The sequence below is a fragment of the Sceloporus occidentalis genome, unplaced genomic scaffold, assembly GCF_023333645.1.
Source record: "Sceloporus occidentalis isolate IW3139 unplaced genomic scaffold, rSceOcc1.0.p SCAF_7, whole genome shotgun sequence".
Taxonomy (NCBI): domain Eukaryota; kingdom Metazoa; phylum Chordata; class Lepidosauria; order Squamata; family Phrynosomatidae; genus Sceloporus; species Sceloporus occidentalis.
Window position 1 is genome coordinate 38,138,044 of NW_028316987.1, and position 20,255 is coordinate 38,158,298.

Sequence of the window (20,255 nt, forward strand, 5' to 3'; positions counted from 1 at the left end):
CCCCACTGGTGGGACAGAAGAGGGTCTCTCTGATAGATCTCAATCCTCAGGCAGACATATATAGGGAGAGGTGCTTCTTCAGGTATGGAGCCCCCAAGTTATAGGGCTTTGAGTATCATCCCCATCATCTTGAATTCAAGCCAAAATGTGCACTGTAAATGTCTTTAGATGGAATGGATGAGGACACAAGTGAATTTATCTCTGTATGGTACCAAGGAGCATAGAAGGCAGAGAAATCCCCATGGTGAACATCTGGGCAGCAGATGTTGCATGTCCACAAGTCATCTTGTCAAGATGTCTTCTGTTCTCGTGTGGGATTTATTGTATTTTTACCTAGATTGTAGTACTTACAGCTTATTTGCATTGATTAAATTTAAATGAGATGTGCAAATGTTATCCTCCTCTATTCACATTGTTCATAATTTATCTGTGGCCACTCTACCAGTTATTCCAAAAAAGAAAAGAAAAAAAGAAAAGAAAAAAGATGTGTGACACAGTTTGGTGCCCCAGTCTTGAATTATGAGAAGGAAGTAGGCCAAAGAGGCTATAAAGTATGTGCGTATGTGTGTTCTGAGGGACAGGGTGCAGTTAAACCTCTCATTAATAGTCTTCTTGGACAACCTCTGATGAGTTGATCTTTTCCTATAGCCAGGAAAATTAACTGGTAGAACAGAGGTGGATGCAATATGGCCCTCAGGCTGCATGTGGTACCTGTGGGACCCAGTGTGTTCACTCTCAATTTCTTGTATTTTTTTAAAAAAGAGTTTGCTCATAAGCTCCTGCAGCCTTTAGGGGGAATGCAGGGCAAATATACTACACCTTGATCCCCTTGGAATCAAAGGTGGAAGACATGCTCTTTTCAAATCAGAAGTGATCATGTGTGGCCCCCAGGATAACTTCCCAAGTCTGAGCCTGTCCCATCTCCTCTTGCAGAAACACTACCAAGGAGGCAAGGAAGAGAGAGATGAACTTAATCAAACCTTTTCTCTCCCCTCCTGCTTTTTAGTCCAGTCTGTTTCTCCCTTGCTGGCCTGTTATTTATTAAAGGTGAGGCCTTTACTCTTTCAGCAGAGTAAGGCGAAAAACTTTGCTGCTCAGCTTTGCAAACTGGATTTAAAGGAGCCCAGGAAGCCACCTCTTAACTCTTGTCTCAATTGCTGGTCCAAGTTATGTCCCTCGAGGTAGCAGCAGCTCTTGCTCCATCACTGTTTTCCTCAAAGTAGGCTTGCCATATCCCGCCTGGGGGTGGGACTTTCCCGGTTTGGGACGGGTCCGCACGGTCCCGTCCTGGTTTGGCCCCGCCCCTGGGATTCCCCCCCCCCAGCGAGGCCCTGGAGGCGGCTCCGCAATCGCGGAGTCCTCCAAGGCCTTGCTGGGGCCTGGGAGACGCTCTCTCCCAGGCCCCAGCGAGGCCCTGGAAGCGGCTCTGCGATCGCAGAGCCCTCCAAGGCCTCGCCGGGGCCTGGGAGGAGGAGGAGGCCGCTTGCCACCGCGGCAATGGCCATGATGACGGGCGGCCCCCACACCCCTTCCTGGCCTGAGAGGAGGCCGAGGCTTCCTCCCAAGCCGGGAAGGAGGACAAGGTTTTAAAAAAAAGGTCCTACATTTTTAAACCTTGTCCTACATTTCCCCTGGTTTGGATGGCCTTAGGGATGGCAACCCTACCTCAAAGCAACTCCCCTCATATTTGTTGGGCTTAAACTCCCATCACTCCCACCAAAACAGCCATTAATTGGATGATGGGAGCTATAATTGAACATACCTTTTTTTTGGGGGGGGGGGAATAGGCTGAGCAACATTACCATAAGAAAAGGACTTTTCTTCATCTGGTCAGAGATGAAACTATGGGGGAAAATTTAAACATGAATTTTAACTCCCAATGAAATTTCCCTTCATTCTCCAATTTTCTAGTATTGCAGAGGTGCTCAGAACCTTGAACATTGCTCATATCCAGAATTCTTATACAGTGGGCACTTGATATCTGCTGGGGTTTGGTTCCAGTACCCTCTGTAGACACCAACATCTGTGGATGTTCAAATCCCATTAAATACAATGGATAGTAAAATTGTGACCCTTATATAAAATGCCACAATCAAGGTTTGCTTTTGGGAATTTATATATATATTTTGAATAATTTCATGCTGTGGATACTTGAATCCATGTATAAAATATCTGTCAATACGGAGGCTTGACTGTGTTTGATGTAGTTTTTTTTTGTGGGTTTTTCAGGCTATGTGGCCATGTTCTGGAAGAGTTTGATGTTTCACCAGCATCTGTGGCTGGCATCTTCAGAGAATGCATTCTCTGAAGATGGCAGCCACAGATGCTGGCGAAACATCAAACTCTTCTAGAACATGGCCACATAGCCGGAAAAACCCACAAAACACTATGGATCATAGAATTATGAAATCATAGAGTTGGAAGAGACCACAAATGCTGGCCATGAAAGCCGTCGACTTCACATTGTGTTTGATATGTTCACATTCCTTTGGTAACCTTCCTTCCCCTTTTCTCTGGATGCCTGAACTGTATTTTAAATGCTCAATTGAAGTTTTAAATTACTTCAATCCTAGAAATTTGTGTACTGAAGGAAAATGTGACTGCTGGTGGTGGTGGTGGTGGTGGTGGAGGGAGAATTCTTATTTGGCAGGCTATGCCCTCATTTTGCCTCCCCTCCATAGCTATACCACTGTTTGTAATGGCTGAATCAAAGAAATCAAGACTGCAATTTTCCACGTGCCTCTTGCTTACGCCTTTCCAATTTCCGTTTACTACTCACTGGGACTGGGTTATTTTTTTCCTGAAGCTTTGGTCCTGAGTAATGAAAGTACTCCCACCAAAGAAAACCATGCCAAGAAACAAATAGAATGGATGTATTTTACACATTTTAATCCATACCCTTTGGTGTTAATATTCAGTCATAAAGAACAGTTGAGACTACTGAAAAACAAAACTGTTCCCTACATGAGATGAAATCTTCAAGGAATTAAGTCCTCTCTTTCTGCATTATAGTGTTTGCCAACATTTCCTGCTCTGGGGATTTGCTGAGCTAGTTGTTGATTCTAAAAACAAGGCACCTTAAGTAAAAGGTTATGTAACAAAGTCTGTAGCTGTCTAATTTATGGCATTTATTCAGACTGCTGACATATCCATTTAGTCTGTCTCTCAACATCCAGTCCTTTTCTGGCCAGTAATACAGTAGTAAAAATCCATAATGAAAAAGCCTTTCTAAGAATCCTTAAAAGAGGGTTTTTTTCTAACTTGTGACTAGAGCCAATGACTGAAGGCTGGAGGAGGATAAAGGACTGCACAGGTTGTGATGGGTATATGTGGTCTTTTGCAAACTGGTACCCAGTGCTGGCTGGTAGCTTAGTGAGGTAGTGAGTCTGTTCTAAGTTTCACCCTGAACTTTGAAGGAGCTGTCTGTGCTGCTAAACACTACCCCACCCTGCAAAAACAAATTAAGCAGCTTTAATCCCTCCTGAAAAAGCCCAGAACACATTCACTATTCTGTTGACATGGAAGCCATCTACCATCGGTGCTTCCAAGCAAAGAAGAGGCACTCCCAGGCTGTGTAAGAATGGTTCTCATTAGGGGATTTTTAATTAGCTCAATTTGCTGAGAGGGGGACTCTTACAAAGACCCCTCAAGACTGACTCCCAAATTGTTTACAGAGGAACCAATCAATTCCTTAAGAAATAGCACAGAGATGGACTTCTTCACTTAAAGTCTAGTTTTATTAATAGGGAGGAAACACACAGCCATAGACACATACTCTCACTCACGACTAAGGGAATAAAAGAGAGGAAAGTTGGGAATAGATGAGAGGCAAAACTAAGGGCTATACTTACTCCAGTGGTCTCCTCTGGGAATCCAATGTAGATGAGCTGCTGGAACCGGAGCTTGATGAAATCTCAGCGACACGGAGAGGAAGGAGGAGGAGGGGGAAGTAGATTGGGACTGTATCAGAACTCAGACTGACAAGAAATCTGCCTGAATTCTAACACAGAACGCTGAACAAAGAATGTGTGGGTCCTTAAATAGACTAGTCCTGCCTTAGGTGGAGAGTTGTCTATTCTACTTCGAAGCAAAACTGAATTTATGCATTAAAGATTGCTTGATCTATAGACAGTCTCTACGATGGGAATGGTAATCAGTGCAGGAATGGTTCTGGCCTGGAGTGTGAATGACCTTTCCTGGTAGCAACTCCTATCCAGGCCTCTTTGATCTAGGTTATGTGATGCTCTCGCTTCGCAGTCATGGAGGACTCTAGTCATCTTCCATCAGGACCTCCTGCATAGGGTCATGAGGAAGAAAGTCATCCACACTAAGGATGTTAGGTTCTTTTGGAGACTTTCTATGTTCAAGCAAGGCTGAGACCATCACATCCAATTATCTCCACCACAGCACTTAGGGAGTCATCACAATATTTAGGAAAAATCTAATCATGCTAACAGTTGTTCTCCACTCTTCTTTTCTGGGACATTGCAAAGCACCTGAATTCTAATCATGTGGATATTTTTCTTTTTAAAAAGTTGCTGGAAAATTCTTGTAGTGAAAAATCAGTACAATGAGATGACACCCTGAAGGCCACTTAACATTTTCCACATATGAAAAAATGGATGCACATTTAAACGCAGATGGCAGAGAATCCCATGCACAATCGGCCCTCCATATCCATGGATTCTTTATCCATGGATTTAACCATGCACAGCTTGATAATATTTCTTTAAAAAATTCCCAAAAGAAAATCTTGATTTTGCCATTTTATATAAGGGATACCATTTTATTACCATATTGTATTTAATGGGGCTTGAGCATCCATGGATTTTGGTATCCAAGGGGGGGGGGGCATCATGGAATCAAACCTTAGTGGATACCAAGGGCCCACTGTAGTCAGCTATGCAGACTGGAACACAGTGCATTCCACAAGTCAGCTGAATTCAACGACAAGGTATCAACGGCTACTGGTCATGATGGCCTCCAGAAGTATGATGCATCTTAGTGCTGTGGGTGGGTGACTATTGCATTCACGTCTTGCTTGTTCACATCCCACAGGTATGTGGTTTGCCACTGCTGAAATAGAACGCTGGAACAAAGAGGCCATTAGTCTGATCCAGCTGGCCTTGTAGTTTTCTTATGTGTGAATCCCAGGAACTGAAAGAGAATACATTGTTGCACCTGCCAGATTTAAATAGGCTAAGTGGCTTGGAGGGGGCTTCACAGTCTGTAATTGCATGAGAGCTTTCAGTTTCTTGGAAACAAAATGGAATGTGAGAAGAGTAGAAAATGAACAGGTGAACTGGAAGTGTGGCATAAAAGGGTGGTATCTTGTGGGATTTAGGAAGACGATTTAATACAAAAAGGTTGAAATACAGGCAAAGGCCACATATATCACAGAGAAAATTAAGAATTATTTTGTAGCACTTCTGATTGCCTGAATGCATTACTGAGAGATCTTTATTCTCCAGCCTCTCAGATTCCACTTACAGTGAAAGAAACGTATGATGATGATAATGCTACCCACTCAACTTGCACAGGTTTAATGACATCTTAGCTACATAGTAATGGAAATTTATGCCATTTGGGAATAACTGCATATAGCATGGAAAATTATCCAAGGGAGAATACCCCCCCCCCCATGCCACTTGTATCTTGAGTTACTGTTATTAATTGCAGGACTGCTTTACCTAACCAAAGACAGCTAGGGAATAAACTATCCAGAATTTATGTTTTGGATTGGAGGTAGGGGGTGGAATTAGGAAAGCACTCAGAAATTCTAGCCCCCCCCCCCACTGTGGTGGCACAGTGGTTAAATACCTTTCACAGCCACGAAGTTGTGAGTTCGATCCCAGGCAGGGCTCCAGGGTTCACTCAGTCTTGCATCCTTTCATAGGTTGCTAAAACCCAGCTTGTTGGGAGGCAGTTAGCTCACACATTGTAAACCATGTAGGGAGTGCTTAAGTGTACTGATAAGCAGTATAGAAATGTTCTTGCTATTGCTCTTGATTTAAAAGGTAATTGTTAAATTAGGACAAAATAATTTTGACTCCATTCCACCCCCCACCCCCCCAACTGGTTATGCTAGCAATGGATTTTGGGAAAAGTAGATGAAAAGGTAACTTTTCTAAGCTCTGATTCTATTATTTTTATAGTAAAATAGTACAAAATAGTACAAAGCTTTTAAATGCTAAAATCCAGCTTTTAGTTTATTTACATAGTTGGTTTAGGGAATGGACCAGAGATCAAAAGGGGTTGAAAGATCAGGAGGTACATACCAGTAATCATTAGATCAGGAGCTCCCAACTCATTTAATGTTTCATCATAGGACAAAGGTCTGTTCATGCTGTGTGGCTAAAAAAATGCACTGCTATTTTTCTAGTATTTCCCAGGTATGATGTATAAGGTATGAAGATGAGATGAGTATTCCTAAGCTTGTTAAGTGTCCTTGAGTCAATCTTGACCCGTGGTGATAATGAGACATCTCCAAGACCCCCTGTTCTGCACTACTCTGCCTAACTGCTCCAACCTCATGCTCATGATCTCTTTAGTAGAGTCCATCCATCTAGCATCCATCTAGTACAGTGGTTCCCAAATTTTGGTCCTCCAGGTGTTTTGGACTTCAACTCCCAGAGGCCCCAGCTAGTTTAGCCAGTAGTAAGGCATTATGAGAGATGAAGTCCAAAACATACGGAGAACCAAAGGTTGGGTACTGTTCTAGTATTTTCTGTGGGAACCTGTGGTGGAACTTCTGTTCTTCTAAATTGCTCTGTGAAGTCCTCTAAATAATCATAGTAGGATTGTTATGTCTGCTGATTGGAATTACAGTTCTGTAAGGAAACACATGTCCCCATGGGTGATACGCATAACTTCCCCATAAAGCATATTCAGAAGCTATTCTTTTGGGATAACAAGTCTGTTTTAAGCCATTTGTATTTATGGCAGATTTAAAAAAAATTCTTTTAGTGCCTTATTGTTTTGAAATGTATAAATTATTTCATCTATCTATGAGCAAGAAATCTGGGAAAAAGAATAAATCAAATCTAAAAGTTAAAAGCCACATCTCCAAACCAGGTGGGGTGCCAATGATATATAATGTAACATACGTCACAAGAAACCCTTTTGGTGGCAATGAAACCTCAAAAATTACAACAAACTGACAATAAAAACAACAGCTACATTCTGAGACATAGCAGGGCTGCATTATTTTGTGAGAAATGTCGAAGAAATAAGGAAGAAAAAGTGACTGAATCACGGTTTGAAGGAAAATAGCAGCAAAAAGCATCTTCATTGCTCATAGTAGTAAGATAATTTTCAAGTTTGGCACTGTGGTGACAATATGATGCTGATACTGTTTAAAGTTGTGGCTTTAAGCTCCTTTGGGGGAAAAAAGTCTCAAAGCAAACAACCCCACAGGATTTTTTATTACCAGAAAAGACAGAAGAATTTTCCATGTCAACAACAGCTTCGCATGCTGGTGTTGTCTTTTTTACAGTTTCATGCTGCTTACTAAACTTTACTGTTACACCCACATGTCATCTTTCGTTATGTTATGTGATAATTTTAATTTTACCACATGCACAAAAATATGGAAAATGTTCTGTGAAATCTTGTATCTCTGATCCTTAGAATGGGAAAGATTTTACGGATGGATGCCAGTGTGGTGCCAAAATGTGGCACTGTTATGGAAAACTCCACACAGCAGTGCAGTGTGAAGGGGGCCATGTTTGCGGTGCACACATGCCCATTTCACTAGAAATATCACACAAAAATAACAAGAATTTGGGGGAGCAATCCCCAGCATTCAGTTCCTTAAGTGTTTGGAAGGAAATGCATCTGGAATCCTCACATGTGATTTTTTTTTTTTTTTACTGTAAAAGGGGAAATGTTCAAATTAACTTTGGACTTTGCAGTGTTTTCCTGGAATTTTAAATCCATCTTGGCAAGTGGAATCCACTTTTAACTATACACTTATGAAGCTGCCCACACAGCCAAGTAACATGTCCTCCTTCCCCACTCCCACCCCCCTCAAAACAAACAAGCTTCATTTATATACCGCTTCATACCGCCTAAGCAGTGTCTAAGCGGTTTACAACTGAAAGCTGCAACTTACGACTGTACAACTATAAGCAGTGATCATACTGGGTGACACAGGAACTAATCCTTGGCTGTGGTGCAAACTGTCTGGACCATGTAGGGCCAGTTCACCACTGAACCTGTGGTATACCACCCTTAAAATGCTTCTTTCCTCCAGATCTTCCCAGTAGATCCAGAGCCCTCTGGAGTAATGTGCTGGGCAGTGTTCATACTATTATCAGACTGTGCCACCCATTGCTGTGAGTCTTTCCCTCTAATGTCAGATGGAGGTGTCCAGCCATGTAACTGATGCTGGATGCCTTATTCTGACTTCAGAGGGAATGACCTGTGTTGGCAGTGGCAGGTGTCACAGTGCGAAACACATGTGAACAGCTGTCTAGTGCATCGATCCAGAGTACCAGGTAATGGGGAAATGTCAGGAGAGCTTTGGGACCAGAATACTCCATCCTGCTCCCAGAGCATTTGTGCAGACATGGCCTTAAAAGAGATGGCACATTTTCAGATGGGAGAGGAAGTTTTGTAGGATAACTCAAAAATCTGACCTGGAAAATAGTAATAGGATTGCTTCAAGGTGCAGAACATAAAATCATTTGGGCAAGGGGCTGAAGGAATACAGGATGTTATAACATTTCCTTCTACTGGTCAATGCATTTGGAAAGAGGTTTTTCTATTACTAGCAAGCAACTAGCACAGTAGCACGTTTCCTGTGTAATCTTTGACTTGTTTGTTTAGGTTTAAGCCTCACAAAATTCAGTGAGACATACTAATAATTAAACAAATGACCTTTTAAAATAAATTCAAATTGTTGAATTCTTGAAGTCGAGGGGGAGGGAGCATCTGGAATACTAATGTGGGACTATAGAGTAAATGTGTAAATGTGTATTGGACTGAGACACAAAAATGTTGCTTTGCCACTATCCTGTTAGAAAGTTGGGGAAGTGTATCTTCATATTACTGAACATGTACAAATTTTAATAGAACCTGTACTTTCTTTTTCAGTGGCAAATGAGGCAGGCGACAAAAATGCTCGACCACTTTCACGATTTGCTCGTAAGTAGTCTAGTCTTGTTGATTTGCTTTCTAAATTTTTAAAATCAATGCCACCAGGCCACCTGCTCTATACGAAGAACCTTCCTTCTGTATCCAAATTGCTGAAACCCAGCTATGGGTTACAGTTTCCTTTCTGCCTTCCTGAAAGCAGGTCCCTCTTTGAAATTTTCCCCAAGATGTCTTCACCACTGAGAAAACCCACAGCCTTTTCTGGATGCCAGTTCCTTTGCCCCCTGCCGGCACTAACATGTCTGTTGAGTAATATTCACAGGGTGCATTTCTTCATTTGAAGAGCTGTTAGAAGATGGTACTCTCTTTGAAGGGCCACCGAGTCTCTAAAACCAGCTTGATAGTTAACAACAAGAGAGCAAGGCCCATGTTGATCCCACTGACATTTAGCATAGAGGTGGGAGTCATGCAGTCCAGATTTTCCTTAACATTGGCTATACTGGCTAGGGCTGTTGGAACATGTTCAAAAACATTTAGAGAGCTGAATGATTTCCACTAGAATCATGGGCAGCAGACTGAGCAGTCACACAAGTCATAATCTTCCCCATTATGGTGAGAGGTATGGCATTTCTATATCAGTTATGCCAGTTGCTTAGAGGGATTGGCATATGCAAACATTGTGCACATCTGTACTTGCTTTGTTCTGTTTTTGATGATCCTTTCCACCCTTGCCCCTTATGGTTATATTTGTCTGCTCACAAAAAAAGGAGACACATCTCAAGATGCTGAAGATGTTTAATGTTTAATCATGAAAAAGCCCAATGGGGTTTAGCTAATGGATATTTTAAGGTGGAAAGTACAAAGAATATGAAAGTACAAAGAATATGAAAGCCGGTGAAGTGTAGTGGTTTCAGTGTTGAGATTCTAGGGAACCAATCTCTGAATCTCTGCTCTGTGGGTGACCCTGGGCAAGTCAAGTGATAATAGCTGAAGAGGAAGGCAATGGTGAACCTACTCTGAATAAATCTTGCCCAGAAAAACCTATGATAGGATTGCTGTAAATTGGTGCTGACTTAAAGATACATAACAAGAACAAAACAAAGGATAGAAAAGACAATACACAAATGTGTATGTTCAGTTCAAGCTCCAGGAAGAATCGATAAGCATACAGATTTGAACAGGAAAGGAGTATCTGTATTCCTTTGTATCTTGGATGCAGTATTTCCATGTAATCACTTGGTGGCACTCTAACCATATTTTGTATTTCTGGATGTAGTAAACTCTAGCCACAGTGTAAATAAACAGATTATTCATTCCACATACACAGTATGAATTTTGCCTTTTTATTTTGGATATTTACTTTTGAAATTTGGGGACATTACTATGTAGCAGAAGGGTCTGTTCAGATTGGCATAAGTGGTTGTTGTGCAGCAGTAGAGTCTGAGTAGAGTCTCATAAACAAACGACTGATTCATGCATACTGAACACCAGAAACCAACAAAAAGGAGTGATTTTTTTCCAGTATTCAGGAGACAAGGATATGCTGAAGTATGCAATCAGCGTGTATAGTAAGGATTAAAGCTCACAATTCCAGAAGTAAATAATTTTTCAAAAATAAAAAAAGCTTTGAATCCCATTTTGGACAAAGGTGAAACATAAGTGCAATATATGCATGCATGCATGCATACATACATACATAAAATTTCTAAGGAAGATGTAAAAAGGAGCAAGAAACTAGCTCTGATTAATATATCAGTAATGCAACATGAAAATGAAATACAATGATACCATTTATTGGGCTCACCAGCTTTCTTAAATCCTGTCATTACTTACCAAGAAATAAACCTTTCTTCCTGCTACCTGAGTGTGATAATGTTAGGCTCCATTAAGGGATTTTAGAGATTCTTGAAAAACTACTACAGTATACGCATGTTCTTTTTCTTTTCACCCCAGCCTACCTATCCAGATTGTGACTGTTGCAGAACGTTTTTGAATAGTAGCTGTTCTTCAAGTATAACAATTGATTACATGTGAGATAAAACAGCTTTTTAAAAAGAATGGAGCTTATCACATGGAAGAAAACCCGACTGCACCTCAGTGGGATGCAGATGGGTTGCAGGATACAGGTGGGAATTATCACATGCAATTCACAGCTGATTCCGCTGGGTGAGTGCAGCCTGTCTGCATCCCAGGTCTCAGGTGCACTTTGGAGACCGCTTTTCAAAACCAGGAGCTTTCTGACTTTGCAAAGTGGTCTTCAAAGTGTGACTGGTATATATCTAGGCTGCACTTGCCCAGCAGAATTGGTGGTGAATTATGTGCAATAATTCCCGCCTGCATTCTGCAACCCACCTGCACACCGTTGGGGTGCACTCAGGTCTTTTGTCTGTGCAATAAGCTCCTTAAAAAATTGGATTGGGGTTGCAATACCAAGGAAAGGACTTAAACTCTTTGTTTCGGCAATTTAAATTATTCTTCCAAAACTGCTTTATATATCCCAATCAGCTGTATATATGTGGCAATAAATTATTTCCCCAAATCTGCACAGGATGCTGATTTCTACTTCTTTTCAGGCATACTGATAACCTTCCCATAGGGTAACCACTTATGCATCTCTCCTATAACACACACACACACACACACACACACTTATCATATGCTAACTGATGTATTTAACTAAACATTCTGAAATACTATGCTTTTAAATAGGATATATGGCTACCACCCCATTCTTCAGAGGTGGACGTAATTTGATCTGCCCCTGGATAGCAAAATTGCAGGCTTGGACTCCAATCTCACTTTTGAAAATTTGTGGGGCCCAAACCCTCTCCCATAAAATCAGATATAGGTTGATTTTGCCATATTTGGACCTCACAGTGCATTTTAGAGCTAAGAAAAGAGTTCTAGGTAACTTCTTGTTTTAAAAACATCTCTCCAGGTTGAAAATGGTCCAGCCCCTGATATGAAGGTACATTTGTGCCCTTTCCCCAAATTAAAAAAGAATCAAGGGTGTGTGTGTTGAAGGGGGTAGGAGATGCCTAGCCAAGCTATCTTTGTGTTTTCTGCTTTGGAACTACCCCAGTTCTTTCTAAAGTATCTCACTTCTTTTGTCTTCCAGGTCAGACTCTATGGCCTGTTACAGACCACCCAAAAGGGGTGGTCTTGGGCCGCTGCCGGTTGCAGCGCGGAGGAGCCGCAGCAGCCAAACCGCACAACTCCTCCACGCTGCAAAAAAGGAGCGCGGAAATCGCGCTCCCGTCAACCCGGAAGAGACGTCACAAGTGCCAAAGTGTGCACTCACGACGTCTCTTCTGGGTTGGGACGTGCGGACGCAGAGCATCCTCTATGTCAAGATGGCGGCACCCATCTGTATAGGGTGCCGCCATTTTGACGTATTGATTACGCACGAGGGGCAAGGCGCGTCCGGAAGCACCGCCCCTTGCGCGTAATCACGGCACGATGACGGCGCCTCTTGCGCCCGTCTGTAACGTGCCTATGTGTTTCTAGATAGATGGCGTCCAACAATTCTAGTCAAAAAACTATGTCTTTCCATCTTTCATAGATGTTGTCTAGTAAGGAAAAAGAGAAAAGAAAAAATGGGAAAACAGAAGAAGCTTTCATATGGAAGGGAACATAGTTTTGGCCACATCTTTAAAAGTTCAGAAAATGGTGCAGAGTGCTAGAACAGCCCCAGCTCAAAGTACCCACTGGATATGCCTCAAATATTTTCCATAGTGGAAGCTGCTTCAGAACTTCTCCTCATTTCGCTTAGGAGTTCCCCAAGTTCCTAAGCCTGACCAACTGGGGCCGGGGACCAGAAACGTCCCTTGAGACATGTAGAGCACTCAGAGAGTTTTGTTCTGCTCTGGCCCCCACTGCCTCCCAATATCCCCCAAAGTCCAGTGTGCCACTTCCTACTGTCCAAACACACTCCACACTCTTTCCTTTTCCTCCAACTTTCTTAACATGAATGGTGGTGCAGAGTGTACATGTATTCACACACACTGCTTGTTGCATGAACAGGAGTTATGTCTATCCTGTTAAGTTGTAGAGTTGGGAAGACTGAATGCATTGATATACCATATATACTCGACTACAAGTTAACGTCATGTATAAGTTGAGGGCAGTTTGGGGGGGCAAAATTTTGAATTGTGATGCGACTCTTGGAGAAGTCAAGGGTAAAACTTATGGACATGCAACAAAGGATCTAAATGATGAAGCAAAGGAAAACAATGCCAAAAACCTACAAAACTATGGCAGACATACCTATTTTGGCTCACACTAAAGGATGGATGGAAGAGAGAATAGAAGGACAGATTGTACTCTTGCCTTTCACCATGGGATGGTTCCCTTTCTAATAAGAGTTAATGTATAGTATTTACATTGACCCATAGATAAGTCGACCTACATTTTTGGAGTCAATTTTTTGAATTAAATTTCTAGACTTATTCATGAATATATACAGTAGTTTCTGCTTAAATGTTACATGTGTCTTTAGTTCTAAAATGGCTTCTTGCTATCCCAGGTTTGAAACATGAGGTGACTTTATTAGGACCTCACTAGAAGAGTTAATGCCACCATCGTGCTCAGCATTTGTGTTCCTGTTTGTGGATGTCAGCAATACATCTGAGCTCTCAGGGATTGTTTCCTATTCACTCCCATTGTGAGAGGAGCTTTGTGAGACACCGAGCATTAACTGAAACAAAAAAGCATGAATGGTAATTGCAGCACAGGAAGACAGTCCCCCTGGGACAACAAAGTGAAACGATCTTAGATTCTACACGTGTTTTTCTCAAAAGAAGAATAAGCTCAGTTTCACATTTGCAGAACTCACATGGAATTTCTAAGGTGTAATTTTCATGCAGCAGGCATCTTCTGGGAGTCTTTTCAGAAGACGATTGTCACATTGAGACATATACTCTCTCTATATAGCAAAGCATAATATAGTATAGTGTGTGTGCGTGTGTGTGTGTGTGGTACATGTGTGCATACATATACACAATGTATGTGAATCTCTGTCTCTCTCTCTGTACATAAAAGGATGAAAGAAACAAAGAGAAAGTGAATTTAAGACATCAGGTGGATCTCTTGTAAACTTCCATGAATGATACAGTGTGGTTGCATAACAAATGCCTTATCTGGAAACATCCCTTGATATGACCTGAAATTCTTTATGATCAAAGGGACAGCATTTCCAGTACCTTTCTGCAGTCCTCTGAATAGGTGAGTTCTCATACTGATTTATTATTAACATTTTTGTCTTTATTTCTTTTGCTTCAGGGTCAAAATCTCAGAACTGCCTGTGGAACACCATTATTGGTGGGCTTACAGAAAATCTTAAGGAAAAGCAGAAACCAACCGTCCTCTTTGATTCAAGGCCTCCTGAAGAAATCTTGGCAGAAGAGCTGCCTCCAGTGGAGAGTCCTGAAGCACTCGTTAAAACTTCATTCAGGTTTGATGGATACAGATGTTCATTTCTTAAGTTTGGTTTTCCATAGCCATTAGAATATTGAATCTGTAAAGGAGATGACAAGATATTCTTTTTTCCTAAAGGAAACGAAGACGAGTTAGTGTAGTAAATGTAATTAGTGAGTTATGTTTTTCTCAAGTTGTAACACAGAAACAGAGACTGGAATGTTATTTTTAAGTAGGAACTACTTTTTAAAAAGTAACTTATTATTATTTGAACAGTAGTTGTAGTGGGTGCAGCCCCTGCCACCAGACAGATGGGTTCAGAGTGCTTATCAGCATCGTGGCCAAATGTTAATAGTTGCCTAGTGGCATAAGAGGGTTTATTCTGTGTATGGTTAGGTCCTACTTGCTAGTTTTACTTTAGCCTGGTATTTCAAGGCTGGGAGCAGACCAGTAGTTGGAAACAGAGGAGAGGGGAATAAGATTTCCTGTTAGCAACAAGCTTGACTGGGTTCTCACAACTTTTAAAATGGAACACTTAGACAGTTCAGTTTCCTTTGTTTGTTTCTGCCCCACATTGCTTTGGAGTGTTATAATGTTACACAAAAGTAACACACTACAAGGAACATTACAAGCGGCACATTACGTCCAGGCTCTGCTTACAAAGAAAGAAATACCGGGTGGAAAGCAAATAAAACTCCTTCTTCTTATACGAAATAAAGCATTTGAAAGTGGTGGATGCTACTTTGATATTTTGGAAACTCTGATCTTTGTAAGGATATTACTGCATGCTGGAAAATTTCAAGAATAAATTTACCATTGCAATAGGAAGATCTGGTATATTGTTAATCTGTTAGAAGTTTAAGGAAGGGGCAACACTGTTTAGGAAAAAATGGGAAGGGGATTTTGTATAGTACATTGTCCTCTACTCATTCGCCCTTTCTTCCTGCCCAAAGCTCTTTTTTCTGGCTCTTATATATATTACTTTTGATGGGCTTTTGAAACATGATTTCATTTTGATATGTAGGCTAAGTTGACAGTCCCAACTAGAATAGACCCATTGAAGCCATGGGATGTACATAAATATTTGCAGACCATTTAGCATTTGATTCACTGAGTTTATTCTAGTTGAGTCTAACCACTGGATTATGCCGATTTATGCTTGAATTTACCCAATTCTCGGCAAATTTACCATAGGTGCGACCACTGCAAACATAGTGGAAAAGGACATGGAATGGTTATGAAGCAGGGCATTTAGCCTTTCTCATATGTAGGCTAATTCTGTTTCCTTAAATTTGGCTGATAGGGATATCTGCAGAGTGCTTCTCCCTTTCATTCTTCTCTGTCAATAGCTTCTCTGTTGTTCTACTTCTTTTAGCTTCTAAGTAAATTCTACTTCTCAGTTTTCTGGTTGTTAAAATCAGTTTGAATATTCAGTTGCTTGAGTTGTCATCTGTAACTTTATTTCCCACTCAGTCCTCCCCTCCAGCCCTTTTTTTGGATTATAATTTCCATCAGTCCCAGTCATCATAACTAGTACTCAGGAGGAGTGTGAGTTGCAGAGCAAAATGGCTGAAGGGATCAGTGTGGAATTTAAATTCATTCATTTTCATTTATTCAATTTATACCCCAATTTTCTCTCAGCATGGGATCCAAAGCAGCTTAAAGTAATTTAAAATAGAAGTTTAGCTAAAATCTTATTTTACAAATGTTTTTTGAAATCAATTAAACAGCTATTCTATTAAAGAGTAGATGGATTAAAAACAATTTAAAATACAATAAATGACTCTCCCATTCACTCATCCCCAAATGATCATAAATGATTTTTGAATAAGAGTTCAGATCTTGTTTTCTAATATAGCAAAAACAAATGTTGTGTAACGCGGAGTTAAGGATACTGTCTTGGTTTAAGATTGTTTTCCAGTGTCAGTATCATACTGGTGATTGTTTCAAAAGGTATGTTTTATTATGAGAAGATTTTTTAATCAAATGCATCATGATACAAATTATCAGATTTCTGGTTTTACGGCTAAAAAACCAAGCATGTCTACGGATTCTAGTTACTTCACTCAGCAGGTCTGAATCTATGAGCCAAACAGACTAAAATCCAAAGGGTCTTTGGATACTGAAAGAAATATGAAGGTGTAACCGTGTTTATAAACCGTATGTACTTGTATAAAAGACACAGTTATCTGTGCTTTTCAAGCTGTACGTGACCAAAGTTATGCTTTCAAAACCTGATGGCTAATTAATTCAGTTGACTATTCCAACTATTCCTCTTTCCATCAAGTACTCTTACTGGGCATGTATGTGAAGTTGTCTAAGATCAGTATTAGGACGTAATCATGCAGCACTTTGAAAAGTGGTTTTTTTTTTTGCGTATGAATAATTCTTATATCTCAGAACAATTTTAATAATGTTTTAGTTGCAGTCATCAGTGCTGACTAGCCAAGCTGGAGGTAGGCTATCCCCAGTTTTGATGCAGTGTTTCTCTGAATATCATTGCTGGGGAGCAAGAGTAGAAAAGGGTACAAGTATGCAAAGTAGATGCGTTCGTGGGCTTTACTTTTTCAACAGAAACTTTGTTACCAGAATTTATAATAATTTGGAAAAAATAGAGAGAGGTTCCTACACCACAAAAAAGAAGAGCAGTTCAATATGTTTTAGAAAACCTTCAAAACTAAAATTATGATCATGTGAAACAAAACAACCAGGTCAGGTAAGTAAACAAAAACATTTTGAATCAGGTCAGGTATTCTCGGTCCAATTGGAAAAATGCATATTATTATTATTATTATTATTATTATTATTATTATTATTTTATCCTTGCCCTCAGGTCACAAAGTTTCTTCAGCTAGCTCTGCTTGCTTCTGGTACTTCTAGGTAATAGTAGAGAAGTTTTAGTGGTTGGTTAGCAATGTCTTATTCTGATCTGTGACCAATAGCATATTTTTGCCTGGTTTGGGTTTTTCTTTACACCTGTGGAAATGCCAAACTATTAAAACATTTAACAATGTTAAAAGTACACTAGAGGGCGCAAAGTTACAATGGATAATACATCCAGATTCTCTTATGGCATAGTGCAAAAAAAAAAGTATAAGATGTGCAGGAACATGTTAGCTTTATTTCTGAAGTATTTTTCTTTACTGGATCAAGACAATGCTATAACATGGCATAATTATGACTGGAAAACACCAACACTTGAAGTATCACTTTTATTTGGAAATTCTATCTGTCTATCTATCTATCTATCTATCTATCTATCTATCTATCTATCTATCTATCAAATTAAGCTATGCTGGTTTATAGAAGGAAAAAAAGTCAAATCCATAAACAATACCTTTAACCAAATATGTGCAAAACTGTGGGCAATTCTATGAAATTTCCAAATATCTTCATCAGCTCTCTTCATCGTATTAATGAAAATTGTGTGTGGAGAGGAAGGAAGAGGAGTTGACTTTATTTTGAAGTCATGAAGTCTGCAAGGTTGGAGTCTTAATACTGCATGGAGGAAGAGATGCAGACTTAAGTCACACCTAAGAAGAATCAACAAACATGTCTGAACATACTGATTTTGCCATTTAAAAAAAAAATATATATGAAAGTCCAGTAGCTGCATATATTTGTCTCCAACCTTAGATGAATCATGCAGGTTTCTAGGTAGATTTAGGTAGGTGTAGTCTGAAATCTGCATGCTACTTAGCAGTGTCTTGCCCATCTAAGTCTGCATTTCTTGCTCTACTCCATTGTAAAACTTTGACTGGGCAAATTTTGACACCAAGTAGCTACACTCTCACACATTCTTGTCTTGTTGCCTTTCCCTCCTTCTGTTATGCTCCCCAGTGTCACAGTGTAGTGTGTTCTTGTCCACACATGCACCTCTCTTCTGCCAATAATACATTTGAAAACCTGAGTGCTCACCTAAGATTCAATTTGCGTAGAAGGAGGTGATTGGAGTCATGTGGTATTTGTGTGATATAAGGCTTATTTATACATATATGCAAGCTGAGCATAAGAGAAATTAACATTTCTAAAGATTTCTGATGACTACCAGATGACTAAGGAAATGCTTAGTCCCATAGGATTTTTTGCCCAGAGCTGTTAGCTCTCTGACTTCTTTTCAGATCCAGTGCCAGACAGACTGACAGCTACATACATAGAGAGGAGAAACAGCTTCTTATATTTCTGTCACTTAGCACATCCCTTGCAGGGTTAGGAGGAGAGCTGGCACATCTCTGCCTATTGTCTATACCAAATGTGGGGAGCTTTTGGGGACAAAGAGGCATTGGAGCCTCCGAAAGTGCCCTCTTGCACCATAGAGCCCTGCCAGTATGGAGGCAGAGCATCATCTTCCCTTCTAAAATTCAAGGAAAGATTTTTTTAAATGACTTATAAAAATACTGTACATCAATGGCGGCAAGATTAAAATACATCAGTGGCAGCCAGAATCACAGAAAATATCAGGGTTGGAGGCTGCTTATAGCCTGTCCTATGCCTACTTCGCCTATCCCAGCTCACATTGAAATACAAAATCATAATCTTGGTCTTCGAAAGGTTAGGCTCCAGGCTCCTACAGACACTAGTTACTGAAAACTTAGCATTATAGAGCTCTTTCACACTGTATAAATAGCACTATGTCCTGGAAATATCATACAGAATCCTAGGGTTTATGATTTAGGGAGCGGTATTGTACTGTAGCCTATACTTCAGAAGAAGGAACTGGCAAAACCAACTCTGAGTAGTCTTTGCCTAAGAAAACCTTGTGAAATTCATGGGTTTGCCATAAGGTAATGTGGAGGCGCACACACACACATTTAGAATTTTTACCAGGAAACTATGACGGTTAGAGGGGAATCATAGGGCTATAGCTGTGCAGTGCAAAAGAGCCACTTGGAAAGGACACGAATTCTCTTTGAAGTCACAGGTACTGGACTGTAAGAGATGGTTGAAAGGTCAATCAGTAATGTCAAATGCATAACTTTTACATTACCCTGGAAATGTCATGCACATTGCTCATACCATACAAATTAATCGAAGTGCTGGCAGTTCTACTCTGGCTAGTCTGAGAACTATATTACACCAGTCCTGCAACAATCACATTGCTGATGCAAATGGGAGCATACTGGTTTGAAAACATTCACTACCACACTTCTCTGCAATTGTGCTATTATGTTGCTTTGGCGATCTGTTGTCTCACATTTGCTTTTCTACCCTACCTCGCCAACCCTTCCTCCCCATGTATGTTCTAACCAGCTCATACTTGTTTTTTAAAACAATTATTTTTGCCACAATTGCGTAATTATGATAAAATAAAAAATTAAAATGAAAGAAATAGAAAATGAAAGGAAAATGTAGTAAAAGTAACCTCAGCCCACTTTGGAATAGTGAGGGGAAGGAATGGGAGTGGGACAGGAGGAGAATCATGGCCACTCATACCATGTGACTGCAGGAATATCAGGAATGCTGCAGAAGGGATCTATCACATGAGACAGTAGTTCGAAATCAACATTATTGGAAGCTATTGATGGGTTTTTCCTGTGAATAAAAAGATATACTCACCAATGATTGCAGTGCAAAGCAACAGTAGGAGATACATGACGTTATGTGATAGGTACTGGTCAAAGGCACTAATATCCTGCTGTAATTGTGATTTACTCACTTTGTATGATAAAGTCATTAATCTCTTCATCCTGCTCAGTTTGGCTTCAAGGAGAAGAGAGCTGTGGATCAGGAATAGTTGTGCCCCA

The 20,255-nt window shown here is 40.4% G+C and overlaps 1 protein-coding gene across 4 annotated transcripts in view; it reads left to right on the forward strand.

Annotated features, from left to right (window-relative positions):
- Nucleotides 1-20,255, forward strand: part of PDE1C (phosphodiesterase 1C) — a 280,396-nt gene that overhangs the window by 43,066 nt on the left and 217,075 nt on the right. For all 4 annotated transcript variants that reach the window (XR_016281913.1, XM_089532634.1, XM_089532636.1 and 1 more), the window contains exons 2-3: nucleotides 9,097-9,147; nucleotides 14,377-14,548. Coding sequence is in view for 3 of the 4 variants with exons in the window: in XM_089532634.1 (XP_089388760.1) it covers nucleotides 9,097-9,147; nucleotides 14,377-14,548 (223 nt within the window). In the remaining variant the exon portion in view is untranslated. The remainder of the gene's footprint in view (nucleotides 1-9,096; nucleotides 9,148-14,376; nucleotides 14,549-20,255) is intronic.